The sequence below is a fragment of the Sorex araneus genome, chromosome 1 (assembly GCF_027595985.1).
Source record: "Sorex araneus isolate mSorAra2 chromosome 1, mSorAra2.pri, whole genome shotgun sequence".
Classification (NCBI taxonomy): Eukaryota; Metazoa; Chordata; class Mammalia; order Eulipotyphla; family Soricidae; genus Sorex; species Sorex araneus.
The window spans coordinates 70,478,815-70,503,603 of record NC_073302.1 but is presented as its reverse complement, the minus strand read 5'-3'; the positions used below and the strand labels follow the sequence as shown (position 1 = coordinate 70,503,603).

The following is a 24,789-nucleotide window of genomic DNA, read 5'->3' as shown; positions in this document are numbered from 1 at the left end:
AGAGCCATTGATCCTGGGACCCCTTATCTAGCCTCTCAACAGTTAATGAGTTTACATCCCTTTTTTAAAAAAATCACCTAGATTCCTTTTTGCAACTCTTCTCTCCATCAGCTCTGACCAAGCTTGTAGAAGACATAATTGTTTTTGTTGCCCTGGGTTATTGTCAGAGGCATAGCTTCATTCCTCTTGTGCCGCTGTGTCTCTGAGGATGAGCAGGCACCTCTCCATATGGTCTTTCTCCATAGGAACATTTATCCAAGCTGTGGCTTTTGTGCTCTCTGTTTTCTGGTAATAGGCCATTATTACCTGGCTTACTCAGGGCTGTTTCTGTGACTATTTATTTGGAGCTGAGAAAGACTTGTTGTCTACCTTCGACCTCCACCTGTCCTAGTTTGTATGTCCTAAATTGTTCTTTTGCCATAAGAAATAGATTCCCCCGCCCCCGCCCCACGCACACACACCATATACATTTTTATCACATTGGCTCCTAACATATTCATGCTGAATAATGGAAGTGGTTTCTTTTAGGGAGCTAATAGGAAAAGTTAATTCCCCTGCCCTCCTGCCCTCCCTTGGTAATTTCTTTTACCCTGTGGTGCTTTGAAGGCACTGTAATCTGAAACTAAGTTGTGGCCGGAATGGGGCAGCTTCCTTTTTCTGGGATCTCTTCTATTCCCTTGTTAGACCTTTGCTCTGGGAACTGAGAACTCCCTTTGTGGCATCATAGAAAATAACATAAAGGAAATATGTTCCCGCGGGAGGTTGAATAATTGAGATGGAACTGGCAACAATGCCTGTTCCTATTCTTCATACTCAGAGATAGATTTGGCAGTGTCAAAAATGATGTTTTCAATATTACTCTGGGAATGTGCTTGTACATTTGAGATCCTTAAACAAATTCACATCTTACCTTCAGCATATGTGTTTAGAAATTCATCAGAGACGCTTGATAAACAGCACGCATTGCTTTTCTTTGTTATTGGAGAAATAAAGCTGTAGAGAGGGATAATAAATTTTTTTTTCCAAGTGGAGGGCCTAATTAGTAGTAGACCCCATAGCAAAATTAGAGGCCTCTGATCCTAGTTTATGATTTCATAAGCTAAAATTAGACTGGAAAGTAGATGTGGATTATTTATTCAATTACGTTCATATCTGCTTGCCTCTTTTCATGGTATTGGTTAAGTTGTGGATCATTAATGCTGTGATTTTAAGTCTTATAAATCATTTTCTTAGATATGATAGAGGCAGGGGGAGAAACAAAGCCGAATTTTATCATTTATGTTTACCTATTCATCCAGCCTAACAGCAATAATTTTCTCCCTTTCTGGAAAAAAAAGTGAAGGCTACAGAGAATACTAGCCCTTCTCCCTGCTACTATGAGACCCTGGGACATCTGATCACCAGATGCTTTTCTTAGCCATTACCACTGCTTTGTAGGGAATGAAGAGCAGAGTGAAACATTCTGTATTGGTGTCACTGTAAAACACAGAGAACAATGACCTTGAAGAGGGCTGAAGGGTAAGGTAAAGGGCAGGAAGGGGGCTATTTGTGACTTAGGAAGATCATGTCACATCGTCATTCTTTGCTTTATAAGTGAGAGTCATGCTGGGGTAGTACATTGTATTTAATTCTGAAATTTCAGCTTAAGTAGAAGAATGATATTTTAGCATTGACCCCTTTGCCAAGAAGTAATTTTATTAAAATGTGTTGAAACTGTGGTCCTACAGCTGCAGGTATGGCATATGTGTGAGGGGAGAGAGTCCCTCTTTCCACATCTTTTTATTATTTTTAAAGCCTGATAGCCACATTTTTTATGTGAAATATCCCAACACCCCAAACGTTAACAACGAGTTCCAATTATACAATAAGGGGAAAGTATATGGAGCAAGACACTGAAGGTAATGCAACTGAAAAAGAAGGCATGATGCAGAAGTATCTCAGCTAAAGGCACTTACTGATGGGGTTTTGGAAGAAAATTTGTAACCAACTTCTGCTTCAGATTGAGAACTATTTTCTCTATAGAGATAGTGTGACCTTTCAATCTGGCATAACAATCATGATAGAGGATTGTTAGAAGGAGGACTGGATAGATGAGGAGGCACAGAAACTACTCCTGTCCCACCACCACTTCATTCTGGGCCCAGTTTCCCTTTTTTTGTGTGTGTGTGAGAGAGTAATTTGGAGCCACTTGGCCCCCAAAGAATATGGCTTTAACATTCCCTTGTTGCTTGTTATATCAGGTATGTAGAAAAAAACAGGCTCTTGTATCATAAGGAGAGTGGCATCCTGTTGTCTGCAAATTCATAGTTTCCCTGAACAACCTCTTGCCTGGGGAGTAGTTGGTTTTCCTTTGTGCAACACATGTTGGTCCTCTTTCTTGCAGATTCGGTGGAAATACATGATTGTGGATGAAGGCCACCGAATGAAGAATCACCACTGCAAGCTGACTCAAGTGCTGAACACTCACTATGTGGCCCCAAGGAGAATTCTCTTGACCGGGACCCCACTGCAGAATAAGCTCCCTGAACTCTGGGCCCTCCTCAACTTCCTCCTCCCAACAATTTTTAAGAGCTGCAGCACATTTGAGCAGTGGTTTAATGCTCCTTTTGCCATGACCGGAGAAAGGGTACTTGTCTAACTTTTCTTTCTTTCTGCTATATAATCATGATTTCAAGTCTAAAGGACCTAAAGATAAGAATGTTGGAGACACAGAAAACCCCTGGGGTGGTTGATACTGTCCCTTACCATACAAAGCTAATCTGGCGTAGGTATGTTCTCATTCCAGGGATTTTTCTGCGTCTTAAGTAAATGGATCTCATGGTGAGTCTAGGATCTAGATGAATCTTAGACCTAGGGGCATCCTACACCTTTTGTCTTTTACTAGAAAGCTCATTCGGGTATCAGAGAATGTTCCCTAGCTGGCAGAATGCTTAACTACTCAAACCACGTGGGAACATGTGTTGAGAATTTTTGTTTTGTTGTTGTTGTTGCTCAAATGAACAGAGACCTGTAAAACAAATATTTCCTTCTTCAAAATTTCGACTTTCTTTTCAACTATTTTCATACTTAATATGTGTAAAACCAAGCTGGTTTACACTAATTTTCTGTACCCAAATGTCTCAGACTTTTGCCTGTCTCAGTTTTGTACTTATGTAAATACCCCGCAAATCTCCGAGTAGCCATTTTCAGATGTCTTATTATCATTCCTTCCATTGCCTTCTCTTAGAACTCATTCATGAAAGGAGGATACGGGCCATTGCAAGAAGAGAACTGGGGACATGTCCTTTTGATTAGTGGTTCCTTAAATATAGGAATGAAAAGCCACTGAGAATGCTTTTGGAAAATATATGTTGAAACTCTTTTGGTCCTTTAGTTTTTGAAGTACATTTGTTTCAAGTACAATTTTTGAAGGTGCATTTGCCAGTGATTAATTGGCTTGCCCACTTGTAGGAGCATTGTCAATCAACTCTGCCCCCTAGAGGTTAATAGAAGAAGGTGAAAGAGAAATCAAGGGGTTTTTGTTGTTTGTTTCTGGAAATGCAACTAAGCTTGAACAAAATGAGGCAGAAAAAGTAAGTGAAATGTAGGAGTTCAGAACTCACTGGTGTGCTGACATGGATTGTATTTGCTCTTGCTTTTTGTTTCATGACCCTCTTGGTCTCTTTAGTTGTTTCATCAGAAATGCAGTAACAGTTGCCTCTTTATTTCTGTTCTGTCTCAGTTTCAGTTAACTGTTCTTGTCAATCATATGCCATAAAATTTTGAGCTGTTCAAATTGATGATCTAATAAGATAAGTAGATCTTGGGACTTTCTTGATAGAATTCAGCACCTGGACTAGGACCACCGCGTTAGTTAATATGTGTAAAACCAAGAATTCCTTACAACAGCCTTACTTTCTTGTAAAAAATTGAATTCACCTATGGCTTTCCTGTAGGTGGACTTAAATGAAGAAGAAACTATACTGATCATCAGGCGTCTACATAAGGTTTTGAGGCCTTTTTTGCTGAGGAGACTGAAGAAAGAAGTGGAATCGCAGCTTCCCGAAAAGGTATGTTACAAATTCAGAATTCATGGTTTCTCCCAAAATGTATGGTTTCTCTTCTGACAAATTTGAAATAGACCTGCCACCTGAATGTACTTAAAAGAGCATATTCATATTCTGTTAGAACTATCTGGAAAATGACAAAAGACTTTTTTTGTGGTTGTTCAAAAGAAGCTAGAGAACTTAGTGTAGAGTAAAAGGCGATCTCCACATTCTTAAAGCCTGTTTCCAAATGCTTTGTGGCAGATTTTATAATATTACAAATTCATTGAATCTCATTCTATTTTAACTTTAACTTGCATGGTTTTAACATGACATTAATTTGCAACATATTTTAAGTTCAGATGTGTTACTCCCCGGTCTGTACTCCAGGATTGCTTCTGACAATGCTTGGGGGATCATGTTGTCCCAGGATGGAACCCAGGCAACCTGCATGCAAAACCTGTGCTTCCACCCCTTTTTCTCTTGGCCTTAGCGTTAGATTTTTGTTGTTGTTGAATTCACTCATGCAGGCACTACCAAGTGTTTCTGCTTTGAGACAAGTAAGGATCAGAATTTAGTACTCGTGCTATTATCAAAAGACCTAGTAAACATTTCCTGGGTTTCCCCCAAATTGATTCACCATCAGATACATGTGATGTCACAGTTCTGAGAATAACTGGAAAATGGAATTCCTTCAAAGTGCAGCTACATCATCTAATTATTCCTGGATGTGGTCTTTATCCTGCACCAGAAAAATTAAGTTACTGCCAACATTTTAAGCAAACATTTTTCAGAATTTTCTTTGAACACTGACTTCTTAGGGTTTCAAATGGTTTTTGAGCCTTTAACTCCACATATTTTGGTTGGATTTGGGTATTACTTTAATATTTTTCAAGGCTAGAGAGATAACTCGACAGGCTGACAGCATGTTTTGCATTTAGCTGGACTGAGTTCTATCCCCAAGCAACACTGGGAGTGACCCAGAGCCAGGAGTAGCTCCCAAGTATCACAGGTGTGGCCCCAGCCCCCAAAAATAGTTTAATGTGTTTCTGATTATGTTTTGGAATCATACACATTTTGAGTTTAAGTTTCATTCTCTTAGATTGTTTGGCATCAGATATGATTTGTTGCATGAGACATTTTGAGTTTTTTTATTTCAGATGAGCCAACTGTGGAATGTTCTGTTTTGTATCATTGTATTTTCTGTATAGCAGCTCTGTTTGGGGGGCCTGGTTGATTCATCTTGTTTCTTTTTTAAGTGGGAGTTGGCAAGATAGTGTGCAAACTTGGTCACTTTGCTCAAAGAAGATTTTGTTTCCTGATACCCTGCCCACTAACAGTTGGAGAAAAATAAGAAATAAATGTGATTTTTATTTTATTTTTCCAGTCAAGGAAAATTAGTGATTGAATGTTGATATTTATTTGACCTCCTGTGGTCTTTGTATCTTGGGGAAACGCTCCCCCCATTTCTGTATAATATGAAGCTTGGTTGCTTGAGGAGACAGACTGGAGAATGAGTGCAATATTTTATATGTTATAGACATAGAGAATGCTAAAGATTCTGATTTAGTTTGGTTTTGTTTTGGAGGGCCATATCCAGCTATATTCAGGACATCCTCCTAGTTCTGCATTCAGGGATCACTCCTGCCAAGGGCTTGGAGGACTGTATGGGATGCTGGGGTTTGATCCAGGCTGGCCTCGTGCAAGGCAACCCCCTCCACTCCACCACTGTACTATCACTCCAGACTCAAGATTTTAATCTGGGTTCCAGGGGGATCACTCAACAGTTGGGAATACTTGCTTTGCTTGAAGAAGGCCCTGGGTTGAATCCCATGGTCTCTCAGGGCACCTCTGGAGACTCCAGGATGAGAGTATCCCCTGAGCAACGCCAGGTGTGGCCCAAAGATGAAACAGCTCCAATTTGCCCCACCCTTTTTATTTTAACTTTTAAGGAGGAGGTATAAAATATACTTTACTGAAACCTAAGATTTTTTTTAACCTCCATTCCCCCCCAACAAATGTAAGATTTCTTAATTTCATGTACTTATTTCCAAGTCGTAGCCAGAGAGAGAGAGAGAGAGAGAGAGAGAGAGAGAGAGAGAGGAAGAGAGAGAGAGGGAGAGAGAGGGGAGGGAGGAAGAGAGAGAGGGAGAGAGAGGGAGAGAGAGGGAGAGAGAGGGGAGGGAGGAGAGGGAGGGGAGAGAGGGAAGAGAGGGCAGAAAGGAGAGAGAGGAGAGAGGAGAAGAGAGAGAGAGAAATCATAATAAATCACAGGGTGGAGTGTGTCTGGACTGGCGCAGGCTTCATGTGCAGGAGCTGCAGGTTCCGTCTCCAGCGCCGCCTGGTCTGTGCTCTCTACGGGCGTGCCACCCCCTCCACATCCTCTTAGAGGAAATCCATGTTACAAAAATCTAAACCTTTCTCAGCATAAATGTCATGGCGTGATCAGGTAAATCACAAAGCAATTCACTGCTTAACTAAAATGTTTATTTTAGGGTTCTTTCCAACAGAGAGCTTCCTGTGTACCTTTGGTAAACCTTTTATTTTTTTTAAAAAAAGTACAATTTCGGGGCTGGAGTGATAGCACAGCGGGTAGGGTGTTTGCCTTGCACGCGGCCGACCCGGGTTCAAATCCCAGCATCCCATATGGTCCCCTCAGCACCGCCAGGGGTGATTCCTGAGTGCATGAGCCAGGAGTGACCCCTGTGCATTGCTGGGTGTGACCCAAAAAGAAAAAAAAAAAGTACAATTACTACTAGATTTTCGAGCGCATATCTCCTGTGTAGAGTATTCTTGTGCTCTTTGTTGCCCAGGGTGTTACACTGGAGGCATGCAAAATACTTTATATATAATATATTACCTATGGCTGGATAAACTTCCTTTCAGAGATGTGGTTCTCCAGTGCTTTGTCCTCCTTTTACCGTGTCAACTTGGCCAAGTCTTTTAATCTTGTGGGTCTCAATGTTCTCATCTGAGAACTGGAAGATAAGTGGCTTCTGCTTCATAGAGTCATTGAGAGGATTGCATGGAAATATAATGCTCATAAAACTATGCTAGTCGTGTTGTAAGCACCTAGCTAGAGACAACTGCTACAACCTTATTCTTCTTTCCTACTTCCGTTGTCATTTCATGCTTGTTTGTTTTGAAACTACTCACCCATCAGCGCTCAGGGCTTACTCCTGAGTATGTGCTCAGGGATTGCTCCTGGCTATGCTGGGGGTACCATATGCCGTGCTGGGGATCCAACCCAGGTCAAGCTGCGTGCAGGGCAAGCACCTTCCCTGTGTACTGTCTCTCCACCCCACCATTTCTGTTACTAACAGAGAGTTCCACTTTCCACTGCATCTGTTCTCTCGTCCTTATGTTTATTGTGGCCCTGCCACATCTCTGTGCCTCTAAACCTTTCACGGTGAGGGTTAAGGTGGGGAGGTGGTGACTACTAGTTTTACATGTATGTGTGGCTATTGCTGATGTGGTTTCTCCGGCCATCCTTCATTCTTCATTTTTGATGTTGTTGGGCCGCACACAGTGGTGTTCAGCAGCTATTCCTGGCTCCTTGCTCTGGAGTGACCCCTGGCGGTGCACAGGGCATTGTATCTACTCCCGGGGATTCAAACCAAGGTCTGCAGAACATAATGCAAGCAAGTGCCTTAACCTCGGTATTATCACTCTGCCTTCTCATTTTATACTTTTTTTCCCCTTTTTTAAGATTTTTTTTAAATGGAGAAAATTGACCACTTTGTGTCATCCTTAGGGTCGAGAAGATTTCTTCTGCTACTTTCTGCTTATTGCCTCAATGCATATCTTTGCCAGCCTATATAAAGAGTGCAGAAAGGAGTTAAGCACTTAATTCCTTTGGGCTAAATATTTCCATAGTAGTAATTCTCAGCTGTTTTAATGAATAAGAGTCAGTTAAGAATGTTTTAAAAATTCATGTATAGAATTATACATTTTGACAAATGCATGTTATACTAACCATATCCACAGTAAAATTTCTGAATGATTCTTTATTCTATCTCCAAGTCCTCTTCTCAGATTACTTTTTTGCTTTGTTTTTTTGGGGGCCCATATGCAGTGTTCCTCAGGGCTTACCCTTGCTCTGTGCTCAGGGCTCACTTCTGGTGGGGCTCAAGGACCATACCGATTGCTGGGTTCAGCCATCAAACCCAGGTCAGTCATGTGCAAGGCAAGCACCCTACCCACTGTGCTAGCATTCCAGCTCCAAATTACTTTTTACTATCACTTTTTAATCAGACTTTGTATCCTTAGCCTCAAACAATAATGAATGAATTCTCTCGTCAGAACCAGTTTTGCCTTTTCCAGAATTTTTTTTTTTTGAGTGGAATCAGAAAATATGCCTGATCTGACCCTGTTTAGTCAGTTTATTTCACTCAGGATAATGTTACTGAGATCCATTTAAATTGCTGCATGTATCAATAGCAACATGTTTGCCATTACTATATGGATGCACCATGGCTTGATTATTCATTTGCTTGAGGGTCATTGGATTGTTTGTAGTTTTTTAATTTTATGGATAAATCTGCTGTAAATATTTGTGTCCAAAATTTTGGGTGAAAATAGAAATAACTAGATGGAAGGACTCCTTTGTCATTTAGTAAATGCATGTGTAACTTTATAACTTCCACATTGTTTAATAAACTCTTAAAACCATTATATAGTTCTGCCAGCAGAGAATAAGCAGGTCACTTTGTCCACAGTACTATCGCTTAATATTTTGACTTGTTTGGGGGACATGCCTGGCCTTGCTCAGGGCTTACTCCTGCTTCTGTGCTCAAGGAGCACTCCTGATGGGCTTGGGAGGTCATGTAGGATGTTAGGGATTGAGGATGGGTTGACTGTGTACAAAGCACGTGCCCTACCTGCTGTACTATCTCCCCAGTGCCTTAGCTTATTTTACTCTGATGTCTAGTGATGTTGGGCATGTGCTTATTTGGCTTCCTTACTTGGCTTCCTTACATCTGCTTTCTTAAAGTGATATTTGGATCTTACCTATTAAAAAAATTATCATATTTTTTTAAATTATGTTTGCGTTTTGAGATAGAAAAACCTCTCAAAAAAACAAAATATCAGCTCTAGCCCCAGTAATTTTGTTTAGTTTTACTGAAGTTACCTCAGGAATAAATGTATTTTCAATCAGACAGATAACTGCCATGGTTTGATAAATGTAGCTCTACCTCATAGAAAACTTGTTTCAGTGAATGAATGTACAATAAAAGTTGGTTTTAACAAATGAGTACTTAATAATTTAATGTGTCTAATGAAAACCTAATGAGCAAAGAAATGTAGTGCCTCTTCCACCCCCCACCTTAAAGCTGCTGGCATTGGATTCATTTCTTACACTTGGGGAAAAAGCACATTGCATAGAAAAGGGATTATAGAAAATCAACTTTCGCTGGAGAAAAATAGATTGTTCGATTTTTGCTTCCATTTGGAGTTGATGCTGGCTCTCCCCTTTGTTAATTGATATAATCAAGAATCAAAGCTCCTTGCAATTTATTAGCACTATCTATTATTTAATGTTTAGGGATGCTAAAAATATATGTAAAATGTCTGGAGTTATCCAGAGATTGATTTCCCTAAAATCAATACTGATGTTGATATTCTCCATGAAAAATAAAAGCTTTGGACCAAAGAAATAGTACAAGGGTTCAGGTGCTTGTCTTGCATGCATCAGACCACAATTCAATTCCTGACATTGCACACGGTCCCCTGAGCACTACCAGGAGTGACCCCTGAGCACAGAGCCAGGAGTTGGTGCCAAGCAGCATCCAATATAGCCCAAACATTCCCCCCACACACACTAAAGAAGAAAGAAAGAAAGAAAGAAAGAAAGAAAGAAAGAGGAAGGAAGGAAGGAAGGAAGGAAGGAAGGAAGGAAGGAAGGAAGGAAGGAAGGAAGGAAGGAAGGAAGGAAGGAAGGAAGGAAGGGGCTGGAGCGATAGCACAGCGGGTAGGGTGTTTGCCTTGCATGTGGCCGACCTGGGTTTGAATCCCAGCATCCCATATGGTCCCCTGAGCACCACCAGGGGTAATTCCTGAGTACAAAGCCAGGAGTGACCCCTGTGTATCACCAGGTGTGACCCAAAAAGCAAAAAAAAAAAAAAGAAAGAAGGAGAGAAAGGGAGGAAGAAAGGAAGGAAGGAAGGAGGAGAGAGAGAGAAAGAAAGAGAGAAAGGGAGATAGAAAGGAGAGAAAGAGAGAAAGGAAGGAAGAAGGAAAGTAAGAAAGAGAGCAAGAAGGAGAGAAAGGGAGAAAGAAAGAAAGAAAGAAAGAAAGAAAGAAAGAAAGAAAGAAAGAAAGAAAGAAAGAAAGAAAGAAAGAAAGAAAGAAAGAAAGAAAGAAAGAAGGAGAGAAAGAAAGAAAGAAGGAGAGAAAGAAAGAAAGAAGGAGAGAAAGGGAGAAAGAAAGGGAGAAAGAAAGAAAGAAAGAAAGAAAGAAAGAAAGAAAGAAAGAAAGAAAGAAAGAAAGAAAGAAAGAAAGGAAGGAAGGAAGGAAGGAAGGAAGGAAGGAAGGAAGGAAGAGAGAAAGAAAGAGAGAAAGAGAGAAAGAGAGAAAGGGAGAAAGGGAGAAAGGAAAGAAAGAAGGAGAAAGAGAAAGGGAGAAAGAAAAGGTGAAAGGGAGAAAGGAAGAAGGAAAGGGAGAAAGAAAGAAAAAGAAAGAAAGAAAGAAAGAAAGAAAGAAAGAAAGAAAGAAAGAAAGAAAGGAAGGAAGGAAGGAAGGAAGGAAGGAAGGAAGGAAGGAAGAGAGAAAGAGAGAAAGAGAGAAAGAGAGAGAAAGAGAGAAAGAGAGAAAGGGAGAAAGGGAGAAAGGAAAGAAAGAAGGAGAAAGAGAAAGGGAGAAAGAAAAGGTGAAAGGGAGAAAGGAAGAAGGAAAGGGAGAAAGAAAGAGAAAGAAAGAAAGAAAGAAAGAAAGAAAGAAAGAAAGAAAGAAAGAAAGAAAGAAAGAAAGAAAGGAAGGAAGGAAGGAAGGAAGGAAGGAAGGAAGGAAGGAGAGAAAGGGAGAAAGGAAGAAGGAGAAAGAAAGAGAGAAAGGGAGAAAGAAAAGGAGAAAGGGAGAAAGGAAGAAGGAAAGGGAGAATGGGAGAAAGGAAGAAGGAAAGGGAGAAAGGAAGAAGGAAAGGGAGAAAGAAAGAAAAAGAAAGAAAGAAAGAAAGAAAGAAAGAAAGAAAGAAAGAAAGAAAGAAAGAAAGAAAGAAAGAAAGAAAGAAAGAAAGAAAGAAAGAAAGAAAGAAAGAAAGAAAGAAAGAAAGAAAGAAAGAAAGAAAGAAAGAAAGAAAGAAAGAAAGAAAGAAAGAAAGAAAGAAAGAAGAAGAGAAAGAAAGTTAAAATTCAAACCGAAGTTTTCAACAAAGTTTAAACATTGGTACAAGGGTGGGATTTTTGTTGTTGTTTGGCTTTATTGTTTTGTTTTGGGGGTGACACCCAGCAGTGCTCAGGGGTTACTTCCTGGCTCTATGTTCAGGAATTTCTCCTGTTGGTGCTCAGGGGACCATATGGTATGCCAGGAATTGAACCCAGTTCCTCTGCATGCCAAGCAAACACACTACCTGCTGGACTATTGTCTAGGCCCTGCTAGAGTTATATGGGAGAGACTATGGCAATATAACCACCTGGTTCATCTCTCTTTAGAGGCCAGTTTGGTCACCACCTTTGTTTTACATGTAACCTGAACAAAATAGCTTTAATGATGACTGCAAGCCTAACTTGTTGGGACCACCATCCCTATTAAGGCGTCACAAGTTTCGTTTACTACAGCTTCAGAATGAGGCACTTTGACATCTGTGCTGTTATCAGGTGTCATCACATTTTTCTGCAGAAGGGGAGGTGGGCTTGACCCAACTGGGTTCGGGAGGACATGACTTTCTGTGCTCTGGTCATTGCCTTGTTGCTTTGGCGCTGTACCTCTCTGCCTTGGAAGAGCTCAGTCTGTCCCTTTTCTCAGCACAGAGCTCGGATGGCCTCTTCTGTGCGCTGTTCTACTCTCAGGCCAGGTGGAAATTGAAGAGCTACGCCAGAAATAGGTGGCAGGGTGTGAGGCCAGCAGACTTGGATGTAGCGATAAGGCCTATCCACTCCAATCAGTGACATGATGATGAAAGGCAACATCGGCCCATCCATCTCATCCAGACACTCTGACGCTTCGGGGCAGGGACCTCTGGGGACACATGTGTTGGGGGTGGGCATAGTGCTTTCGAGTAGTGCACTGAGGAGGCATAAAAATTATACAACTTGGATTTCATTAATTTTTGTCACACAGATAGTTATAAATCCAGTAAAAATATATAACTTATTGATGATTAACCTGCAGGCAGCACTGGTATGTGTGTGTGCAGTGTGTATTAGACATGCCTGAGTAGGTCATCCCAGGAAGAGAATGAGGACATGCGTTCTCTCTCTCGGTATCCCAGGCTCACTCATCCTCACTTTCACTTTATCATGAGGCATTATGGGCTTCCCAGTATCCAAATAAAGGGATTTAGCATGACTGAATTGTGAGATGATCATTTTGGGGAATGGGATACATACCTGGTGGTGTCCAGCTACTCCTGGCTGTGCTCAGGAGTCACTCCCAGTGGAACTTGGGGACCATCGGCACCAGGCTTGGAGCCAGGCCTCCTGCATGCAAAGCATGCAATTCAGCCCTTTGAGCTAGTATGATCTGACTTTAAGGAAAGCAATACCTCTGGCCTCCACAATGGATGAAAGGCTTAAAAGGATTCTGCAAAAGAGTGCAAGCTCAAAACAAGAAAAATCACTTGGGATATAGCACAGTGGTAGACACTTGTGTTTCATGTATGAGGCTGTAGGTTTGATTCTCTGCACTACAAAATGAGAGAGAGAGAGAGAGAGAGAGAGAGAGAGAGAGAGAGAGAGGACAGCATAAGCAGAGGTGAGCAATGGCAAAAGGCCTCTTTTACCGTTCCTTTATACATTTTCATCAGCCTTGTCATAGCATAATGGGGGTGGAATTGAGCCCTCAATTAGATATCATCCATTTGACCCCTTGACATATATACATAGGTCATCTGCCTCTAACAGTTACCAGTGCCCTAAAAGCTCACATCTTAAAACATTACTGGTACGTGCATGGAATACATTGATATGAATAAATATGTGGTCCGGCACTGGGAAACTTAGCTTTTCTTGCTGCAGAGGAAACACACTTGCAAAACCTTAATAACTACTTTTGTGAGGGAAGTGAAAGAGAAAATTGACTCTGTCTGATATAGTGATTGGGGAAGATCTGCTTTAGTGGAGTAGAATTTAGAAAGTGGGGGCCCCGAGGCTAAAGAGCTCCTCCTCTCCCTTCCCACCCACTACTCAGAATTGGAAAAAAATATCAAACAAAATAGTTCGGAACTACTTGGAAAGGTACTGGGCATAAACAAAGTATAGGTGTGGCACTTACAATTGCTAACAGGGGGGCCGGTGGTTTTTCCCTAAAGATGTGATGGCACCCTGGTGTCTTAATTCTGTCTCCGCCATGCCTGGTGCTCTTCATTTTACTTTTAAATTTGTGTAAAAGTAACATTGGTTTATAGCATTATTCAGGTGTCAGCTATACCTTTTGTAGTTTGACACCTGCATATGCTTATAGGACTTCCCAAACTTAATTGGTCTACTGTCCCTTTTGCAGGGGAGAAAAAAAATCCCTCAGCACATTTCCCCCAGAAATTGACCTTCCTTGAGCAGATAAATAGAAATCTCTCTCACTTGCATCTGAAGCCACTGCTGCTCCTTTGGAACAATCCAGCACCCCTAATAAACTGATCCACTTGGTAAACACTGATGTTCAACCAAAAGCCCAGTTTCCACCCCCCACTGAATAGTAGACCCTCCTCACGTGCTAACTGTTCTCCTTCTTCACCAGAAACCACCATTCTGTAAGGCAGATCCAAGAGTTGCTTTTGTTTTGTTTGTTTACTATTTAACTTTATCTCCTTTAAGCAGTGAAATCATTCAATATTGTTTTTCTCTATATTATTTATTTTATGTGGAATAATACTACCAAGATCTACCCTTGTCAGAAATGGCAAGACTTCCTATTATTTTTTTTGTTTTGTTTTGTTTTGTTAATAAGCTGAGTATTATTTCATTGTGTCCATACATCTTTATCCACTCATCCAGCAATGGTCACTTCGCTTGGCTGTGACTAACACTGCAGTGAGCACAGGGTTGGTGTCAGTCTTTTCAGTTTAGTATTTTTACATTCTTCAAGTCAGTGCCATAGGCGGAATAGTTGGATCAAATAGGGTGCCTAGCCTTATTTTTGGAGACAGCTCCATACTGTGTACCATGGTAACCAACCCAGTTTACACTTTCACTATCAGTGTCCAAAAATTTTCTTTTCTCCACAGCCTCACCAACACCTCATACACTTAAAAATAAGCCTTGTTTAGGATAGTGTGATCAAGCCAGCCAGTGGGGAAGTCAGCATCACAGGAAAACTGGAAAGTCTAAGCACCAATTTGACCATGCACAGTGTAGTTCAAAGCGTAGATTCTGTTCCCAGTCTTAACTGCACCATTAAATAACTGTCACATCCAGCTAGTCACTTAACCACTTTGATGTTCCAACTCCTTATTTGTGCTGTGTGGACACTAGCTATAGTTCTCTCCTAGATTTCTGGGATGTTTCATTGTAAGAAGGCAAGTACAAGGTCCTGTCCAGAGAAAGAACTTGATAGTATTAGCCCCAGATATCTTTTAAAAAAAAAAAATCATGACACTTACTGCTGTCTGAAGTGGTTTAACATTTTTCTTCTCTTTGATCAACTTTCATTGAGATCTGACAGCTCTTAAAAGGAAATTAGAAGTACTTTAGAAAAATAACATGATCAGATATTTAAAACATAGTCCAAATTAAAAGCCTCCTTATTTATTAGATGTAGAGATTCATTTTGTTCATCTCTAACTACAGAGGTCATTAAAACTTAAATAAGGTTGTGATAGGTCACTTGTCTTTTTGTTTAACTTTCCTGCAAAAAAGTCACCTTTCTCTAATTCAATTTGGGGCATCAAAGTGAATGGCACAAGACTATTAATTGTGGTTCCATCTGACCTGATGGGTGCCTTCGAAAGCAACAATTGAATGAATATTCAACTTCTCTTCATCTGTGACCTCTTTGCCCTGGCCCTCAGAGCTGAAAATAACCTGATCATTTTTAATCAGTTTATTAAACATTAGGCAGCTTGCTGATTTACTTTTAATCACATTCTGCAGATTTCTAGGCATTAATCTGACGTTTATTATGAAAATTGCACATTTGTATTCTGGGGATTTTTTTTAATAAAGGAAAACAATAATAGGAAATAATCAACTCAGATTTTATGCATTAGGAGCATCTAGTTTAGAAATATTGCAGGTGTGTGCTGAGCCATAGGCACTTGAATTCTCTTTAACTGTCTTAAATTGGATTTTTGCTACATTCTAACCGGAAGCACAGGAGACCTTGCCATCTTTAATGGCCATAAAGTTGTGAATGCTTATGGATTAACATCTCTCCCCCACCTGTTGTCCTCACTAGATATTATCCTCTAATCTCTTTAAATATTAATTATAGGAACCTGAGAGATGGTACATTGGGTAAGGCACTTGCCTTACATCAGACTATTCAATCCCCAATATCACATATGATCCTAAGAGCACTGCCAGGAATGACCCCTGGGTGCAGAGCCAGGAGTAAGTCCTGAGGATTGCCAGATGTGTCCCAAAGCCAAAAGGAAAAGAAAAGATTAATTATAGTCAGTTCTAGTCAGTTCAAGACTATTATAAATTTAATTTTAGGACTAGGCCCAAGAGGAACCACCTATACCAGTTAGATAACATTTTACAAAGAAAAGCAGAAGATGTTGGGCAGTCATAGTCACTATTTTTTCTAAAACTATTTCATTTATGTGAAAGGTTAAGTTTGGAAACAGAAGAAATACTACTACTAATAATAAAATATAAAAATCCCAGGGCCAAATCGATAGTACAGTAGGTAGGGCATTTTCCTTGCATGAGGCTAACCAGGGTTTGATCCCTGGCATCTCATATGGTCCTTGAAGTACTGCCAGGAGTAATTCCTGTGTGCAGAACCAGGAGTAACCCCTGAGCATTGACAGGTGTGAACCAAAAAGACCAAAAAAAAAAAAATATACAAGAAAAAGAAGGTAAAGAAGCTCTTAAAAAAATCTCTACATCTTTGAATCTGGACAGTTTACAAACTACTTTCCCAAATGTAAAATAAACCAAGTAATTTTATGTTACTCATTTATGTATTTGTTATATTTAGTTTTGTTGTATTTGGGGAATATATGTTTATGTTTTGTTATATTTATGTTTTATTTATGTTTATGTTTTGTTGTATTTTGGGAATATTTTGTTATATTTTTATTATATATATCTCACCTCAGGGTGCTCAGGGTGTCCTGCTGGCTCTGTACTCAGGGATCACTCCTGGCAGGCTTAGGGGACCATAGGTGGTGCCGGAGATCCAACCCTAAATCAGTTGCATGCTAGGCAAGTGCCTTAGCTACTGTACTGCTTCTCCATCCCCTAAATCAAGAAATTTTATAAAATACTACCCTCGTCCCACATCATCCCAGTAGCTTTAGAAATGACTATAGTATAGTCTCTACCACCATTCCCTTTGCACCCGACTCCATGAATACAAGAAGGGGAAGCAGAAGTGCTCTCATGGTTCCAGAATTATCACCAGTAGTCATGTCTCAACAGAGTCTTTTAGGGGCCAGAGAGGTAGTACATGGTTCAGGCTCTTGCCTTTCACATAGTCAGCTTGGATTCAGTACTGCATGTGGTCCCCTGAACCCTGCCAGGAATAATGTCCTGAGCACAGAATCAGGAGCAAGTATGGTCAGAAAACATAAAGAGAGTGAGACAGAGATAGAGAAAGATTTAGAGACAGAGAGGGGAACACATACACACATACACACACACACAAACACACAAACACACTGTCACTGTCATCCCGTTGCTCATCGATTTGCTTGAGCGGGCATCAGTAACATCTTCATTGTGAGACTTGTTGTTACTGTTTTTGGCATATCCAATATGCCACGGGTAGCTTGCCAGGCTTTGCCGTACGGGTGAGATACTCTCTATAGCTTGCCGGGCTCTCTGAGAGGGACGAGGAATCGAACCCGGATTGGCCATGTGCAAGGCAAACTCCCTACCCACTGTGCTATCACTCCAGCAACCCCCCACACACACACACAAGTATTTACAACAGGAACCTTCTCTCTTCTGTTCTTACCTACTTGTTATTTTCCCCTTGTCCAGGTTGAATATGTGATCAAATGTGATATGTCAGCTCTGCAGAAGATTCTGTATCGCCATATGCAAGCCAAAGGCATTCTCCTCACAGATGGTTCTGAGAAAGATAAGAAGGTACATTGCTGAAGATGGTGCAGCGTTAGGCATGACATCTTGTGGTTGTGACATTGAAGAAGCCCAGGAAGCAGCTCTGCTAATGCCAGTTCATTCAAGCAAATTAACTCCTGGAGCTGCCAAAGGAAGTTTCTTATCCCCTTAATTGCAAACTGCATTGGTATAGGAAGTCCATGTTCACATCACCGGAGCAGTCAGCTCTGCTCATATCAACTCTACTGCACCTGAATGTGAAATAGCATTTTATGAAGTTTAAAATGCAGTCCCACTCCTGGGGTTTCTGTTTTGTGCTTTTTCCCAAGAATAGAGAAGAACAGAGAGTCATGTCACAAAGTCATCAGCTCGAAATAATTTCCCTCCTATAGGATGTTAGTCAAAGAAAAGTGAACATATCGAACTCAGGAAGTACTGTCATGTCATGTTATGTGTCTTATATTGTGTTATTCGTTTGGGAACACACGTTTCCTTCACCATTATCCCCCATCCTTTCCCCTTCTATCTTCCCCAGCCTTCTCAGTTGCCAATTCTATTGACCAGGTCTCAGGGACAAACCTACTTTTGAAAAATTGAAAATATTTGATCAGTTAATTACTTGTTCTACTTTTTTTCCTCTTGCCACTTTTTCCCAGGGGAAAGGAGGTGCAAAGACACTTATGAACACTATCATGCAATTAAGAAAAATTTGCAATCACCCATATATGTTTCAGCACATTGAGGTAAGCTTTTTTGTTGTTTTGATCCTGATTTTGATTGTGCTATGCCTACAATACTACTTCAACAACATCCGTAACCAAGGGCTATAAAGTGTGTGGAGGTTGAAGCAACCTAGTGTGATCATTTGACAAGTAGAAATAACAAACGTGAGTCTCCTGGTTATGAATTCTCATTGGCATCAAGCACTTGAGCATCTGGAATTTTACAAGCAAGAGTTTAAAGTAGTGAGAATAATGTTGTAAGCTGTGGCTCATTATGTGGGTTTGGGTAAGTACTGTGAATTGCCTTGTTATAGTAGGAGCTCTGAAATTGAAGATAATGATGAATACATCCAGCTTCCTCAGAAGGATGCTGTGAAAAATAATAAAATAATGCATTTATACTTGTTGAAGGGGAAGATGTGCTTGAAATATTTCCTTTGTAAAAGACAATGACTTTAGTCTGCTACTTAGATTGGTATTTTCCTTTTTGCCTTCTATGATACCAGTGTAAATGTGGGCTTTTAGCCTGATGCTCTGGGCCTTAGGAAGCTATTTTTAGAAGAGAGGACATTTTCTTTCTGATCACTACATGTGAATAAGTTTCCTAAATTGGCAGAGTTTCACCTCTATCAGAGCAATTGCCTTGAGCAGGAAGGAAAAGGTGCCACAACTGTAGTTTCCATTTTTCCCTGGCACTGGAAGACCCAGGATCCTGGTGGCCACTGGTTTGCTGGCTTAGTTTCTACTCTGTACCTGTTGACCCCAGTGACTACCCATTTCTCTTCCTGCAAAGATGATGGGAAATTAACATTTAATGGTCACAGTAGAAAAGTTGAGGGGCCAGAGCCGTAGTACAACAGATAGGGCGTTTACCTTGCATGTGGCTGACCCAGGTTTGATCCCTGACATCCTTTAGAGTCCCCAAAGCACCTGAGGAATAATTCCTGAGTGCAGATCCAGGAGGGAGCCCCGAGAACCACCAGTGTGGCCCCCAAACAAACCCAAACAAAATAGACAAGTTGAGTTAGAGGGCCAGCTCGTAGAGAAGAAAAGGTTATTTGCCTTGTAGGCGGCTGACCCTAGTTCGATCCTCAAAACCATGTACGGTTTTCTGAGCCCCACCAAGCACAGAGCCATGAGTAAGCCCTGGGTACTGCCAAGTGTGGTCTACAATCAAAAAAAGGAAAAGTTGAGTTGCATCCTTCTGACGGGGAAGATGCTGTCCCCTTCTTTTTGGTAACTGTGCTTGTTAGCTAAGAGGTCTCGGCACCCCCACTCCCTGTACTGCTGACCCTGCTGCTGCCTTCTGGTGCAGAGCACAGAGCAGTTTTGGAGGAAAAGCCCTAGGTTTAAGAGAAATGACAACATCAACACAAAAGACAGTGCCAGTAACAAGCCTCCATGCTTTACTCATTCCCTGGAGGGAGAATTCCTTGTACAGCAGTGAACTCTGATCCCAGATCACTGTGGGCTGGGGACCTGATGTAAACCATTCAGAACTCCTGGCCCCAAGTGCTCCATTGCCATCAGATGGTGACAGATTAAAGGAAGAGACCCTGGGCAGTGGGTATGTGAAGTGTTGGGTAACACATTAGAGAGATAGATATAAGTTAGCAATGGATCAGTGGTTGGTGTCTGTTGGGTGGTAAGGAGCCAAATCATTAATAATAATAATAATGAATAATAATAATAATAATAATAATGTCTAATGATCCAAATTATGGGGATAAGCTTAACCCAGCAAGCTCCTTTCCTGGCACCATCCTGCTTTTCCTGAAAGCAGTATATAGATACAAGGGTAGGGGCTGGAGCCATAGTACAGTGGGTAAGGCACTTGCCTTGCACTCTCCTGACCTACTTCAATCTTTGGCACCCCATATAGTCCTCCAAAAACTACCAGGAGTGATCCCTGAATGCAGAGCCACTATTGTAAGTCCCAAGCACTACCCGCCACCCAAACAAACAATCTCTAAAGATGCCCTGCCCTGATACAGAGATGGGTGTAAGGATTCAACATTATGACAATTAAGTGTCAACCAGAAATCCTTTAAGGGGGCTGGAGCAATAGTACACTGGGTAGGGTGTTTGCCTTGCATGCAGCCTACCCGGGTTCAATTCTCAGCATCCCATATGGTCCTCTGAGCACCGCCAGGGGTGATTCCTCAGTGCAAAGCCAGGAGTAACCCCTCTGTATTGCCAGGTGTGACCCATAAAGCAACAAAAAAAAATCCTTTAGGTTATCTTATAAAAATATTGACATTTAAAACTTGGGTGGCCATGTCAGAAAGAGCTGCCATCCCTTCCGGCGCTTATGAAGGCTGGGTGGGAGGGGATTGTCGGCAGCTGATTTTAAGTAACATGCCCTCTATGGCCTGCATAGTTATTGGTGCAGCGGAGTCCATAAAAAGAGTTCCATTTGCAGTTATTTCTGTGGGGTGTCTCAAGTAGGCCTTGCAGGCCATCCCTAGTGCTTCTCAGCTAAGCAGGCTAGGCAGTGCTCTGAGGTGCTCAGGGTCACGCCAGCAGCAGTGATCAGCCTCCAGGCCATCCAGGGGTACTTGGGGACTCCCAGAGCTATACCTGGGTTGGGGATACAGTTCCAGAGATTGAACCAGAATACTCTGCATGAAAGTGAGTGTCCCTGACCTCTGTGATCTTCCATGCTTCTTCCTGGCATTATATTTTTAATATAAAACATTTTCAGGAGCATATTCCTGAACAGGAGACCCATGGCTAAGGATCAGAGATGGTGTAAGCATTTTGCCTTTGTCTTTGTTCTGTTCTCTATGTTGGTGTTGAGTCCCACTGAGAGCCCAATCTCTCAATTGAGCTCGGTCTCCTGGGAACTCTCAAAGCAGAGAGGTGAAAGAAGTATTTTGGGGGCAGAGGGATGTGGGACCACCCCCAGCAATGCTCAGGGCTTCCTGGCTCTGTGCTCAGGGATCATTCCTGATCAGGCGCAGGGGACCATATGGGAATTGATTTGAACCTTGGCCAGCCTTGTGTGAGGCAAGCTTACCTGGGAACTGAACCTGAGTCAGCCTTGTGCAAGGCAAGCACCCGACCTGCTCTACTTTCCCTCCAGCCCCCAAAGTGATGCCGACACCTCATCTGATCTCTGACAGCCCTGTCTCTATGGCTGTACAGCCATGTTTACAGAGATGATGGAACCTGAAACTGTGGAGGGAGAAGGCAAGCGTCTTAGAGAGGGAAGGGGGGGCTTTGAGCACTCTTCCATGGCATTAGCTTCACCAGCAGGGTAGCATTCTGGGGCAGTGAGGCCTGACAGAAATGAGCGTATCTGAGAGGAGAACAAAGGGCTGGTCCTCTTTGAGAAATGTGTCAGTGACTGGGTTAGAATGGGAAACTGCAAAGGGGGGCCACTGGTGATCTCTCCTCACAGGTGGCCTCCCTTTTGTCAAATCACAGAGGGAGCACTGCAGGGGAAGTAGTTGCATACTGCTTCCTCAGAATCAGTGAGGAGGAAAGTAAGGAAGATCAAGTTCTGTCTTCTCAGAATAAACGCTGACAACCAGAGGGATCCTGTGCAGTAGAGGGGTTCCTTTGTCACAGAAGAAGGGACATTAGGGCTTCACCAAACTAAGAATTACAGGGTAGCCTTTAATCGCAAGATGCCAATGGTATAATTATGTGCACATTTTAATCCTGACTTGCTTCTGTTCAGCTCTTCTTCTAGGCCAGTAGTTCTCAGCCAGGGGCCACATGGCCTCCCAGGGGTCCTCAGGATAGTCCAAGGAGGACTCGGGTGGAAAATGATGTAAATGGGGAAGAGTAGGGGGCCAGTTGGGAGGACGGGAAGGCCTCAGAAGGCAACAAGGTCAGAATGGACCCTAGTCTGGGAAAGGTTGAGGAATGCTGCTCGATGCTCAAGACTCTGCTGTTCTCCCAGGCTGGACACCTTGATTGTTTCTGAAACCTCAGGACCTGCCTCACTCGACCCTGGGCCTGTTACCTTCTATCACTGTTTGAAAGCAACTTGCACTAACCCTGTTGTGTCAGTAATTGAGTCTCGAGACTGAGGAACTAGGGATATGTTTCCTACATAAGTCTGAATTCAAAGGTGCCTCATTCATCAACTTCCTATAACAAATACTTCCTTCCTTCCTTATTATTTCATTTAAATATACTCCAGAAATAGGTAGGATGATGTCACTAAAAGAGTAAACACTAAGTGCATAGTTCCATTGGGAAAATAATCATTTCCTTGTCTCTCTTTTAAAGGAATCCTTTGCTGAACACCTGGGCTATTCAAATGGAGTCATCAATGGGTAAATCTTATTTTTTTCCCTCCAAAATCTCATTTATTGCTCCTCACCTAAACTTCTCTCTCAGCAAGCAGAGTTGGCATGCAAATGCATACTACCAGCCTCTTCAGAGTTCCCCTTCTCTGCCGAGGGTACCAAAGTTGTTAGCCAAAGTATAGCTGCATTCTCTTTTACTTCACTTGCATAAATTACTACACGCCTTGAGCAAGTGGCCATTCAAAGGATATAGATCTCATTTAATAGCCTTAATAGTGTGCCAGTATTCTAAAAATATTGTTGAAGTCTCAAAGGTTTGCTACTTAGAACTGATAGTGCAGCTTGAACACAGAGTGAGTTTATCTTATTAAATTTCAAGTTGATATTGAGCATTAATGTGCAAGAGAGAATGTGTCGCATCTTCTGGGAACATGTATGGTTTCACAGTCATTTATATGGTCTGTATAAAAAATCTTTCATTAACAGTGGGCATGGAAGAGAATAATACCTTGAAACAATAGAAAATTTGCACTTACAGAAAGTCTCTTCTTTGCTCCAGAAAAAAATTGTATTACCTGGACACAAGGGCTTTTGAAGCCCCAGAGCAGTGAGAATCACTGCACTAAGACCCCACAATTGGACTTTCCAGTACCAGGACCAGTGGCCTCTCTGTCCCTGCATCCCTGCCTCTCTTGTCTCTGCCTCCTTTGATCACCCTGCTGGCACCAGGCTGCCCAGGACCACATTTTGAAAACAGGGCTCCAAGACATTGAGAGTCAAGTTCTCTGAGCAGGAAATTTCACTTTAGGAAAGCATGCATTTTAAAAACACGTCTGTTATGAGATACCACATATGTGTTAGCAAATCAGCTGCCCAATGACGCACTCTTGTTAATGTGACTGCGTGTACCTTGACATGTTTTCCCAACAATATCAACCCTAACATTAATCTTTACTATTTAATATAGCAGATATGTCATGACAGAAGTGAAAGTAGTTCATTGCGGAGGAGACAAAACATGACTTTAGCTCTGTCGACTGTTCATCTAGTGGCCATATCCACACTACCCTTGAACTTCATTTGGGAAGGGTATGGTTTGATGTCACACTAGATATTTCTCAGGATTTACTCCTGACCCTGCACCCGGGGATGACTGCTTGGTGAGGGGAGGGGCGAGGAGACCATCTGGAGGGAATGAACCTGGGTCAGCTACGTATGAGGCAGGTACCCTACCCTCTGTCCTATTTCTCTAGAACCACTCCCCCCCCATGGTGATCTCTCTCTTTTTTGGGTCACACCCAGCATTGCACAGGGGCTACTCCTGGCTCATGCACTCAGGAATTACTCCTGGCCATGTTTGGGAAACCATATGGGATGCTGGGAATCAAACCCAGGTCAGCCGCGTGCAAGGCAAATGCCCTACCCGCTGTGCTGTCACTCCAGCCCCATGACGATCTCTTAAATGATCTCTCAGAGCCAGGGTGTGGCTCAGTGGGAGAGAACCTGCCTTGCATGTGTGAGGTGAGAGTTTGCTCCCCTCAGTGCTCTACATCACTGAGAGCAATCTCTGGCTCTGCTGGGTGCGATTCCTCCTGGTGCCATGAGTGTGACCCCCATCCCCAGCCTCCATAAGCCATAGTGAAGAGTGTGTAAGCAGTATCAAGTTCAAGACTCCTGATTATAACAATTGTGACCCCCCCACAGCAATAACAAAGGGAAAGGAGAGAAAAATGTTAAATAAATGCCTTTCAGATCTATCAGATCTCTTCTTCTGCCTCTCAAAACTCACCAATGACCTGCTGTTATGCTCAGAACTAAAGCACTCAGTGTGGCTAATAGAGCATTCTGGGGTCTGCCCATACCTCTTTCTCACTCCCTGCCCCCAGTTCCAAAACTAGGGCTTGGCAGATTTTTTCTCAAAAGGGCTTGATATCAAATATTTTCTGCTTTAAGTGCCAAAAAAGTCTCTCTTATGCCTACTCAAGTTTGCCATTAGGGAAATGTGGGGACATAATTGTGAGTCAATAAAGCTTTCTTTACAAAGACAGGCAGCAGTCTAGGACTGGAGGTTGATGAACTCTCCTCTAGTCTAAAGAAGATCTCACGTGTTGCTACGGATTTGGTTGTAGAAACTTGCTCTTTATGGTATTGATTACAGTTTAAGGCACCCTCTTGAAAGCAGGGGTTCTAGTTTGCTTTATCATTATATGCATGCCTAGCACTGTGCTTCCATACAAGCTGCTCAGTAAGCATTTTAATGACTCTCAAGAGCCCTAAATTAATATTTTCCTATAAATAGGGATTTGAGTAAAAACAGCATTTAAATGTGTGTGTTAGAAGAGAGTGAGAGAGAGATATGATTGAAACATGAAAGGGTTTCATTCTCTCTCTGGCC

The 24,789-nt window shown here is 41.9% G+C and overlaps 1 protein-coding gene across 7 annotated transcripts in view; it reads left to right on the top strand.

Moving 5' to 3' along the window:
- The window catches only part of SMARCA2 (SWI/SNF related, matrix associated, actin dependent regulator of chromatin, subfamily a, member 2), a 204,379-nt gene that overhangs the window by 75,969 nt on the left and 103,621 nt on the right, over positions 1–24,789 (top strand). For all 7 annotated transcript variants that reach the window (XM_055124192.1, XM_055124193.1, XM_055124194.1 and 4 more), the window contains exons 18-22: positions 2,384–2,626; positions 3,936–4,049; positions 17,330–17,437; positions 18,067–18,153; positions 22,375–22,421. In XM_055124192.1, the coding sequence (XP_054980167.1) occupies positions 2,384–2,626; positions 3,936–4,049; positions 17,330–17,437; positions 18,067–18,153; positions 22,375–22,421 (599 nt within the window). The remainder of the gene's footprint in view (positions 1–2,383; positions 2,627–3,935; positions 4,050–17,329; positions 17,438–18,066; positions 18,154–22,374; positions 22,422–24,789) is intronic.